Genomic DNA, 12,160 nt, shown 5'->3' with positions numbered 1-12,160 from the left:
CCACGTCAGCATCGTCTTGTTTGGTCGTCCCATGTTCCGTCTTCCATGGGTGGGTTCCCACTGCATAACCTTGTTTGCTGGTATTTCTGGATGGCAGCGGCAATGACCAGCGAGCCTCATCCTTCTCGACCTGATCTTCTCGGTCAGAGGTGGAATCTCCCCATAAAGCTGGGCATTGGTGATGTGGACCCTGCAACTGACATTTTGAACTTTTCTGAGCTTCGGGTGTAGATACTATCGAGAGACTTGGACAGTGCTCGAGTGAGAGTCCATGTCTCACACCCATACAATAATATTGTCTCTACAGTTGCCTGGAAGAATCTCAGTTTGAGATCCTTAGACATTCGAGACGTCCAGATTTTCCCCATGTTATTGAGTGCTTTCCATGCGAGCGCTTCCAGACAGCACTCGCAAGGCATGGATGAGTTTGGCTGAAGTATCTGTTTTAGAGCTGTACTACTCTATGAATCTATATGTGGACAATCACCTGTCCAGTTGATGAAACATCACAGATTCACAGATCTCACTTAGTGTAATCTATTCCTTTATTTTATTGAAAGTGCTAAAGAATCAAAATTGCTTGTTTTAACTTCCCTTCTCAAAATACAGAGGCGATTTAAAGCCAATGCTTTAAAAAAAATATTCCTCCAAATAAATAAATAAAATTCCAACAGGCAATTTAATTAATTCATTCCTTAATGCTTAAGCACACCTGAGCAGTTCTCAATCAATGAATCCTCTTGTTCTTTTCCGAGATGTTGTCCATATTTTGAAAGGCCATTTGCTGATGCAAAGAGGAATCAATTATATCACGATTTCCATTTAATTAAGCAGCAAAAAAAAAGGCTGTTAATTCTAATTGGTTGCCGTGTGACGCTAATCTGCAACAGTCGAACTGCTCATTTTGTGTTCAGCAATGAAAGCTCTTGAGTTAATTGCTTAACTCTGTGTACTGAATTTCCATTGTAAATTTTAATGTGCCTAATTCACCTCCCAGCTGCTATACAATAAACTAGTTGTCAATCTATAATTGTTCTTATTTTGAGCAGAAGATGAATTCATTATTTTGTGTCACCCTACAAGATGAGCCTGGGCAGGACCTTGTTACATGTTATGTGGCTCTTCCTTCCTTGCAGTGTTTCTTCCATATTATGGCAGAGATCACTTCCCATGTGTAAGAATGACTAGTGTTAATCCCGGATTACCTTTGATCACTCGATGGAGTTCGGAGAAGAATTTTCCAGTTTTAATTACCCTGATTAGTCTTGTTTTGTAATCCAGAGTTCCATTTTATGTGAGCAACTGGATGTTCCAGTTGGAGAAATGTGTGTGTGGACTCATAGGCCATCCTGTCTGTATGATTGAGATAGCATAGGCAGGGTAGGCCTACTCTATGATTTATATATCCACTTCCTAGTTTCCAGAATTTGCTCTTTTTATCCATGGTTACAAGTAAAATACTCAGCATCAAGCAGTAAAATTGAGACACTAGGAATTGCAGATGCTGGAATCTTGAGCAACTCAGCAGGATTAACTCAACAAGTCAAGCAGCATCTGTGGAAGGAATGGGTAGGCAATGTTTTGGAAAAAGGATACTGACCCAAAACAGTGAGTTACTCCAGCACTTTATGTTTTGCTCAGCATCCGGCAGATCTGAGATTAAAGTCCAAGTTTTCTGCTGCAAAGGATAAGGGTTGATTTGAGGTTTCTAACAGGATTCCTTTTGCTGCGGATCACATTCTCTTTAATTCATGTGTCTCAGTTAAGATGAAGACTAAACTATTGCAGCATTGTGGATGAGTGCTCAATCTCCACACAATCACCAAGAATGCCATTACTTATATTGCCATTTATAATTCGTGCAAATACTGACCAAATAAATTGCGTAACTAGCCTGCAATCATTGCTGAGCCTCAAACAGTCATAATGGTAATTTGGATTTAGTAGCAGATAGTAATTAAATAATTCTTCAAGTTTGTGTCTATTCTGGAACATCCTAAACAACATTCCATTTTAAAATCAATTCCTTGGAAAAAAAGGAGAGCAATATAGAAAATTGCCATTGGAAGAAAAATCTTTTTTTTTGTGTAAATTTTTTTGGGGGAATTTGCAGCTCGGCCCCATGGGAAATCAAATTCAGTCATGTCGTGGAATGATTACGGCATATGAGATCCATCAGCCACTAGTCCATGCCACTAGTGTCCGTGTAATTAATTTTGAAGAGGGGATATGCAATTATTTTAATTGAAGTGGTTCTCTTTGCTATGTAAGATTTGCTACATTTCTTGATATCAAAATACTTTTGTATAATACTTTTTTTATAGCTCAGTAAAACCTAACAAAGCAGCACTCATGTATTGAATGCTGAGGTTCAAATTAATAACCCGAGAGCTGGTTTCACAGCTTACTTTGATGACAATGACTACTAACCTGATTGTTTTGCGTAGACGCCAACCAGCATTGATAAATTTCACCACTTCTGCATGACCTGATATGGCAGTTATTCAGCTCATTGGAAAATAAATTAGTTTCAATGGTCACGTGTTCCTAAATACAGTGAAATGTATTTTGCACACACTTCCGTGACAATTCTACTATACATTTGGAATGATCACACAAAGTACAAGAGTGTAAGAGGATAAAGCACACTGAGACAGTACACGAGTTGCCACTTTTCAGGCACCATCTTGCACCCTTCATGTCCAAAGTCTTTAAAATATTAGAGTCTTAACTTGGCCGTAAACGCCCATTGTCCTGGCAGCGGCTCTGGGTCGGAGTTGCAGGGGCTGGCCTGGCCTAGCATTGGCAGTGTCCTCTACCACTCCATATTGCTGCAATCCACGTCTGTTCTGTGTGCTCAGCCACTTGGAGCAACGCCCCATCTAACTGAGCCCCAGGCTGCTTTAGGTCCTCTAGTGGCGCACTCCACCAACTCAACCACTCTGACGCCTCCTCGACATCTGCCCATTGTTCACGTTGTCCCTTGCCTCCAATGGTCATCATTCAGCCTCAGTGACCAGAGCGCCTCCTACAGCCGACCCAGAGCCCCTCCGAGGGCACGGGAGGTAAGCCCTCAGCCCGTTCACCAGTAAAGACATGTAAGATAATGAGAGGAAGGCAGGAACAATGCCAATTGCCCCTGGTAAAATTAAAGATACATAGGTTTACAGCACTACAATGATGTTCACTTAGAGAAAAGTAGCTACTTAACTCATCATGTTTTCAAATATACTGAAACAAAGGAGCTTCTCTCTGAAGCACGCATTTGGAATGAACCCTTCATTGCAAAATACCTCCAAAGCTTATTACTGACACAACTCAAAGCAAACATTGTCCTCCTTATCAATCAATCCTTAATGTTCCAACGTACATATGGGCTTTGACTCTCTTCATTTTTAGCCAATTACAAACCATAAAAGCACCCTTAAAGTTGACTGGAATTTTTGATTCACTTTTTTAATAAATTGTGATGACGATTAACACCAAGCATACAGAATTTACATTTTTATTTACTTTACTTTGAGAACACTGCATGTGGCTTTCAAAATAGTATGTAGAACACAATGCTCTCCCATTTGTTAGTGGGATGTGCAGGTCAGAAGTTTAATGAATAAAATAGAAAGTAAAGGAAGGGGGTGTTTGCAATGTGAAAAAGTAAGATTTTGTTAAAGAAACAATTAAGATAAAGTGTAATTTAGTCTTCAAATTGTATTGCTGATCTTGATATTGTAGTATCCAAAAACGTATGCATCTCTTACTTAAACTTGTATTTAACAACTGAAAAATGCATCAAATTGAACTTTTAGTTTTAAAATGGAAAGGTTTCTAGCCCAGCATATTCAAAATCTGAGTCCATCTCCCTACCTCATGATTAAAGATGATAAGTGTGCTGGCACAGGGTCAGTGTGGCATTCTCAGAGAGTAGCATTTTTGCTGCAAGATATTACTCATTTCATTTTTAAAGTGTTCATTGGCTTGCTATTTTCTTTTACAGACATTGCTGGAAACCACAACGAACCTCCTGAACCATGATCTCCACTGGTCACTCTGCAACCTTCGTGGAGCTGTAAGTAGAGGACTGAACCCAAAGCAGGAGCATTGCAGTATCTGCTTGCAGCAATACAAGAGGAGACAAGAAGGCACGGAAGAAGTAATCGTGTTCAGGTATGTGCAATCTCTTGTTGCTGTTTTATACGAACAATGTAGGCCTTTTGTTATTTTTCACTCAATGCTTTTTTCATGACCTTCAATTTGCTGTATCAAGTCACCTGCACACTTCCATGCTGGTTGAATCTTTATTTCCTTGTAGCAAATCATCTAACAGCTACTTGGTCCCTGAAGCTCAGAGTCAAGGCCCTGTACATTGCAAGGCTTTGTGAGCAACACAGAAATGCTGCAATTACCAGTTAAACAATACCCTAAGCTTGCTTACTGTAACAACATGGACTAAATGGACACTCCCCCACCTACATCAAAAATCTTCTAACCCCCCTTCTAACCCCCCACTCTAACTCCAGGTCCCTCAGGTCGGCCGACTTGGGGCTACTCACTATCCCAGTCTAGGCTTAAGCTCAGGGGTGACCGCGCTTTTGCGGTTGCAGCTCCTAGACTGTGGAACAGCATCCCTCTCCCCATCAGAACTGCCCCCTCCATCGACTCCTTTAAGTCCAGGCTCAAAACCTATTTCTCCTCCCTAGCGTTTGAGGCTCATTGAGGAGGCGCTGTGAACTGTTTGCGTGCTACTGTATGTTTCATTTTTTTTCCATTGGAACCTAATCAGATGTACAGCACTTTGGTCAACGTGGGTTGTTTTTAAATGTGCTATACAAATAAAATTGACTTGAACAACCAATGAAGTCTTTGATAAATGCAGACGATCAAAAAAATTTGGTACAGATGATGCTCCTTGACTTACAATGGGGTTACGTTCCAATAAACCCATTGTAAATCGAAAATAACGTAAGTCAAAAATGCATTTAATACACCTAACCTACCAAACATCATAGTCACCTAACCTACCGAATATCATAGCCACCTAACCTACCAAACATCATAGCCTAGCCTAACTTAAACGTGCTCCGAACACTTACATTAGCCGAAGGTTGGGCAAAATCATCTAGCACAAATTCTATTTTATAATAAAGTGCTGAATATCTCATGTAATTTATTGAATTGTAATTTGTTTGCACTCGTGATCACGTGGCTGACTGGGAGCTGCGGCTCGCTGCTGTAGCTCACCATCACGAGAGAGTATCGTACCGCATATCGCCAGCCCGGGAAAAGATCAAAATTCGAAGTACAGTTTCTACTGAACGTGTATCGCTTTTGCACCATCGCAAAGTCAAAATATCGTATGTCAAAGCACTTGCAAGTCAGTACTCCACAATTTGAGATTTGTAATAGAAAAAAATCACATGTGGCTAAAGTGCACATTGTCAGATTTTAATAAAGGCCATTTTTATACATTTTGTTTTCACCATGTAGAAATTACAGCAGTGGTTATACCTAGTCCCCCCATTTCAGGACACCATAATGTTTGGGACACAGCAATGTCATGTAAATGAAAGTAGTTGTGTATAGTATTTTGTTGCATATCCTTTACATGCAACGACTGCTTGGAGTCTACGATTCATGGACATCACCAGTTGCTGGGTATCTTCTCTGGTGATGCTCTGCCAGGCCTGTATTGCAGCCATCTTTAGCTTATGCTTGTTTTGGGGGCTAGTCCCCTTCCGTTTTCTCTTCAGAATATAAAAGGCATGCTCAATTGGGTTCTGATCGGGTAATTGATGGCCACTCAAGAATTTACCATTTTTTAGCTTTGAAAAACTCCTTTGTTGCGTCAGCAGTATGTTTGGAATCATTGTCTTGCTGTTGAATGAACCGCCGGCCAATGAGTTTTTAGGCATTTGTTTGAACTGGAGCAGATAGGATGTGTCTATACACTTCAGAATTCATTATGCTACTACCATCAGTATTTGTATCATCAATGACGATAAGTGAGCCAGTTCCTTCAGCAGCCATACATGCCCAGGCCATAACACGTGTTTCACAGATGAGGTGGTATACTTTGGATCTTGGGCAGTTCCTTCTCTCCTCCATACTTTACTCTTGCCATCACTCTGATATAAGTTAATCTTCATCTCATCTGTCCACAAGACCTTTTTCCAGAACTGTGGTTGCTCTTTTAAGTACTTCTTGGCAAACTGTAACCTGGCAATCCTATTTTTGTGGCTAACCAGTGGTTTGCATCTTGCAGTGTAGCCTCTGTATTTCTGTTCATGAAGACTTCTGCGGACAAATTGACAAATCCACTCCTGAAGAGTGTTTCTGATCTATCGGACAGGTGTTTGGGGATGTTTCTTTATTATAGAGAGAATTCTTCTGTCATCAGCTGTGGAGGTCTTCCTTGGCCTGCCAGTCCCTTTGCGAATAGTAAGCTCACCAGTGCTCTTTTTCTTCTTAATGATGTTCCAAACAGTTGATTTTGGTAAACCTATAAGACAATAGACAATAGGTGCAGGAGTAGGCCATTCGGCCCTTCGAGCCAGCACCGCCATTCAATGTGATCATGGCTGATCATTCACAATCAGTACCCCTAAGGTATGTCACTAACAGTTTTATTCTTGTTTCTCAGTCTCATAATGGCTTCTTTGACTATCAATGGCACAACTTTGTTCCTTATGATGATAAACAGCAATAAAAGTTTCCAAAGGTGATGGAAAGACTGGAGGAAAGTCTAGGTGCTGAGAGCTCTCTTGTACTGGCATTAAGGAGGCAATTAAAGACACCTGAGCAATTACAAACACCTATGAAGCCATGTGTTCCAAACATTTTGGTACCCTGAAATGGGGGGGGGGACTATGTATAAACACTGCTGTAATTTCTACTTGGTGAAACCAAAATGTATAAAAATGGCCTTTATTAAAATCTGACAATGTGCACTTTAACCAATGTGATTTTTTCTATTACAAATCTCAAATTGTGGAGTACAGAGGCAAATAAATAAATGTTGTGTCTTTGTCCCAAACATTCTGGAGGGCACTGTAGGCGTTCTGAATTTCCTGTCAGCAGTTGCATGTGTCGTTGCTGGGAGATTTAGGAAAAAACGAGGTCATCTTGTTATAATCTACATGCCAGAGGTTTTGTGATGTTGCTACGGAGATGGTGGGTGTTATTATCTAAAATTCTAGGTTCCAGAAGGTGTTTACAGTTGGGAGGGGAGAAAATGTGACGCCATTTTTAAGTAGCCAAAAGGTAAAACAGTGAGCTGTAAGCTTAAGACCTGTGGTTGGGGAAAATGCTGGAATCTATGATAGAAATTGTGATATCAAAACTTTAGAAAATAAATAGAAAGTAAATAATGCTATTTACTTTCTATTTAGAAAGTAAATAGCAAGTGGACCTGTTGGGCCCAAACCTCTCCTACATTGGTACAGCACCCTCCCCTCCCCCCCCTCCCCTCCCCCCCTCCCCTCCCCCCCCCTTCCCCCCTCCTCCCCCCCTCCACTCCCCCCCTCCCTCCCCCAACCCTCTCCCTCCTCCCCTCCCCCACTCCCTCCACCCCCTCCCACTCCATCCCCCTCAACCCCCTTATCCTCCTTCCCTCCCCCCTCCCTCCCTAGGAGATAGATTTAAACTTTTAAATGTGAATAACTTAAAAAATATAGCACCGATTTCAATGAAACTACTTCCATTAGCACCAAAGGGATGATGGTGAGTAAGGTGGGCCTAAAATTGCAGCTCTATTCTGTACCGTTTTGGCTATAGTTCAGGAACAAACAAACAAACAAACAAGATTTTTAGTATATAGATAATAGGATTGAGCAGAGTAAACATGGTTTGATGAAAAGGAAATGCATGAACCTATTGCAGTTTTTTAAATTGTATCTAGAGCATTGGTAGACAATAGACAATAGACAATAGGTGCAGGAGGAGGCCATTCGGCCCTTCGAGCCACCACCGCCAATCAATGTGATCATTCTCAATCAGTACCCCGTTCCTGCCTTCTCCCCATACCCCCTGACTCCGCTATCCTTAAGAGCTCTATCCAGCTCTCTCTTGAATGCATTCAGAGAATTGGCCTCCACTGCCTTCTGAGGTAAAGGAGAATCAGGAGCTTTTGTACTTTCAGGAGGTTTATGGTAAGGTCCTATACAAGAGGTTGAAGAACATAGCATAGAGTATATGGAACTGGCAGGAGGTGTTGAGTAGAAAATCAGCACTTATCTTCTTGAGTAGTGGAATGGATTTGAGGAGCTGAATAGCCAGCTCCTGCTACTTTTTTTATTCTCATCTCGTTTGTTCCCTTTGCTTTTAATGGTTTCCTTTTAATGGATTTTGTGCCAAAGTTAATATCCGAGTTGTATTAATAAATTCTGTTGTAATGTCTACCCAATAAAAGTTCATTGTGATTACATTAAAATTTCAAGAAAATTAACATGATCTCAAGATTAATAACAAACACATTTGAAATGGCAGATGCAAACAAGAAACAAAACAAAGCTGACCTTTTCAAAACTTAAAGGTTTTTTTCAGTCAATGGGGTACTTTTTTTCAGCAATAGCTTAGTGCTTTATATCTTTTAAGGAGCTAATTTTTGTCAAGGTGTAAGGGAAATCTTTTTTTTAGTTTCTGGTAATAGTATTGCTGCGATCAGTACTTTTCTCAGCAAATGCCATTAGAATAAATTTGTAAACTGCTTCAGTAAGTCACGTTATGATTCCACAAGTAGGTATTTAGAAATATGAATGATTAAATGAAATGGAAAAACTGATATAGAATATGATGAATGAAATTTCCTAAACTGTAGTTTGTAGCGGGAGCGATCGGTTCAGCCCGGAATAAGGCTAGACGCCAGGTTAGTCCGGTCGGGATGCTTTCTTAACACAGCAAGCTGCCAGCACACATGTTCACTCTCCTCTCTCTCCGCAACCCCTGCTGGAGAAACCCCCTGGACTGGGCAGTGCCCAGATCCTGTCAGTCTCAGTGCCGAGGGTTTACCCAAGGAGCGGCCTAACTCTCAGGAGTTGTCACGAGTTGGTGCTTTGTTAGGAAGACTAGTAAAGAAGGAAAGATGTGCAATGTCTCTTGTTGCTTTTGTTCTTTACTTTCAAATGATGTTGAGTGGTTTTGTACACTAGTGCCTTCTGTGTTTAAGGGGACAATGCAATCTTGATGCTACATCTACTCTCTAATTGTCTCCATATGTTTTCCAATCATCAGTTTTCTCAGTTAACTACCTTTTGCCATAGAACACTGGGATATAGTGCAAATTGCTACTGTTTCTGGACAGTCAATATTCATATATGTAGATCCGTTTTCAATGCTGGGAGGGAATGGTTCCTAGACCCATGCGACATTTATTGCTGCAACATCCCACACAAACAAAGCAATGTGGATTTTTCATGTTGTATGATACAGTTGAGGTCATTTCATTACATGGTAGACAATGAACTGAACAGGTATAAACAAAATCTTGTGTAATTACAGACCCTTATGTTGACTTCAGTTGAGTTTAGAATGAGTAGGTGAGTAGGTGAGATACCATTGCAGATGATATACATTTTGGAATCCCAGTACATCCAAGCTGCAAATTCAGGAAGGTTCTTGACCTCACTGCAAGGTGTTCCATTAACATTTCTTGACCTTAATTTGCATCTCTATGAACATGCAGAGAGAGTTTCTGGTTTTTGGTCAAAATACCTGCCTGCTCCTGGCATTTTAACTCGCAGACATTGTCCAAATTCTACAACCGTCTCATTGATGCCTAGCAAATAATGTACAGGAAATGGCAAGATGCAATACAGTTCTAAAGCTGTCTGACAGTTCCAGATACATGGCAAGATCAAGTGCTAGGACTTTCTCCCTGGGAATTCCCACAATTGGGAAGGGTTTTGCAAGACTTTGGTAAAGAATGGTTCCACTTTTCTTGTGCAGCCTGTGAAACTCTGTTGTGCTACCATTCCATTTCTGACTGTGTCGTCTTCTTTGCCTTTGCCTGATAGTAAAGTTACTGTGGCTTTTAACTACAATTAAAATTACTTCTGAAAATGTCACAAGGTTCCCTCCTACATATCCAGAACAAGGTTCCACTTCAGCACAGCAAATTGAATTTGGAATATGCCAACTTCCAGTGACTCCAGGGTAGGTGTGTAATGTGCCATTTAGCTCCCCATCGGCGTGACTTCCATTGAACTGGTAAGATTAAAATCGCCCCATGTTGTTGTTTTGCGCTTTTGAAAAATCTTCAATCTTCATTAAAAAATGTATATATATTTTGATCCTACATCTTGTGAAAACGAAGAGTTAATAGATCTAGAAAAATCAACCAGGAAATAAATCAACTAAGAAATTAATTGACCAGTCGTCATGGAAATAGCAATAATGTAGCAGAAGTGGGATGAGTTCCTAATGGCAGCACAGCTGGGCTAGAGGAAAATATTGCACTCTAATTGTGCAAACCCATGTTTCTGTGTAGCATTTGGAGAGAAAGATGGATCATCCACCGATGCCAAACCCGTGATATGTGATCGTAATTACCTGGCAGAAATTATGAGAAGAAAACTGAGTGCTATTTTCTATCTGAGAATTCAAGAATATTGGAAATCCTCCACTGCTAAGTGAAGCAGTAATTTCAAGATATGTTTGATATTTTGCATTACATTCCCATTTTCAGAATAAATGTACGGATGGCCGCATGTAGCTCATAATATCACGTGATGAATAACAGATTTATTAAATGTACATCAACAATGCTTGACTGAACGGTTTTATTCAATATTTGGTAATAGGCAGGAAGCTGTCTGCTGGCTCCCAGCATCACCTGGCATGAGCCAAGATTAGAGCACCCTGCAAATGTAAGTGCTACCTAGTTTTCTGTGGCAGCAGTACCGTAAGTTAAATAATATTGGCAACCGAGTGCAATTTCTGACAGTTTAATTCAACAAGTATTGAACCTTTAGAACATTACAGGCACATGCTGTTTGGTTACTCCTGCCTGTAATGCTATTCAGTACATTAATGACTGATCTTTTACCATGGTGCCTCTTTCCTGTGCTTCTATTAATTTCAATTCTATTCATAGACTACAGCTCTGCATTTAACACCATTATCCCGTCAAAGCTCATCACTAAACGTGTGGAACTTTAAGTCAGCACTCCTCACTGCAACTAGATCCTTGACTTCCTGACCACAGACCACAATAAGTGAGGATAGGGACAAATTGTATCTGGAAACGTCTTCTAGGATAAACCTCAACACTGGTGCTCCACAAGGATGCGTTTTCAGCCTCCTTCTCTACTCCTTATGCATCCACGACCCTGCAGCTATGTACAAATCCAATTCAATCTACAAATCCATGGACGACGCTACCTTTGTGGGCTAGATATCAAATAATGGCGAGATGGAGTACAGGAAGGAGATTGAGAACCTCGTGACCTGGTGTCAAGGCAACAACCTGGTCCTAATGTAAGCAAGACAAAGAAGATAGTGATCGACTTCAGGCAAATTGGTGCACATACCCCAGTACTCAGTGACGGCGCTGAAGTAGATTTTTTTTGAGATACAGCGCGGAAACAGGCCCTTCGGCCCACTGGGTCCGCGCCGCCAACGATCCCCGCACACTAACACTATCCTACACCCACTAGGGACAATTTTTACATTTGCCTAGCCAATTAACCTACATACCTGTACGTCTTTGGAGTGTGGGAGGAAACCGAAGATCTCGGAGAAAACCCACGCAGGTCACGGGGAGAATGTACAAACTCCGTACAGACGGCGCCCGTAGTCAGGATCGAATCTGAGTTCGGCGCTGCATTCGCTGTAAGGCAGCAACTCTACCGCTGTGCCACCGTGCTTTAAGTTCTCAGGAGTAAATATCACCAGCAACTTGTCATGGACCACCCATATGGAAGCAATGGACAAGAAAGCACGCCAATGCCTCTGCTTCCTTAAAAGGCTTAGGAGGTTTGGCATGTCCGCAACAACTTTCATCAGCTTCTACAGATGCGCCCTAGAAAGTATTTTATCATGATGCATCACAGCATAGTTTGGGAATAGCTCCATCCAAGACCGGAAGAAATTGCAGAGAATTGTGGTCGCAGCCCAGACCATCACACAATCCAACCTCCCTTTCATTTACTCCATTTACACCTTGTGC

At 41.1% G+C, this 12,160-nt stretch overlaps 1 protein-coding gene across 3 annotated transcripts in view; it reads left to right on the top strand.

The window, feature by feature from the left end:
- Nucleotides 1–12,160, top strand: part of vps8 (VPS8 subunit of CORVET complex) — a 432,205-nt gene that overhangs the window by 296,187 nt on the left and 123,858 nt on the right. For all 3 annotated transcript variants that reach the window (XM_078403484.1, XM_078403485.1, XM_078403483.1), the window contains one exon: nt 3,995–4,164. In XM_078403484.1, the coding sequence (XP_078259610.1) occupies nt 3,995–4,164 (170 nt within the window). The remainder of the gene's footprint in view (nt 1–3,994; nt 4,165–12,160) is intronic.

Source organism: Rhinoraja longicauda, chromosome 8, assembly GCF_053455715.1.
Source record: "Rhinoraja longicauda isolate Sanriku21f chromosome 8, sRhiLon1.1, whole genome shotgun sequence".
In the NCBI taxonomy this organism is placed as follows: domain Eukaryota; kingdom Metazoa; phylum Chordata; class Chondrichthyes; order Rajiformes; family Arhynchobatidae; genus Rhinoraja; species Rhinoraja longicauda.
This window is presented reverse-complemented; position numbering and strand designations above follow the sequence as displayed.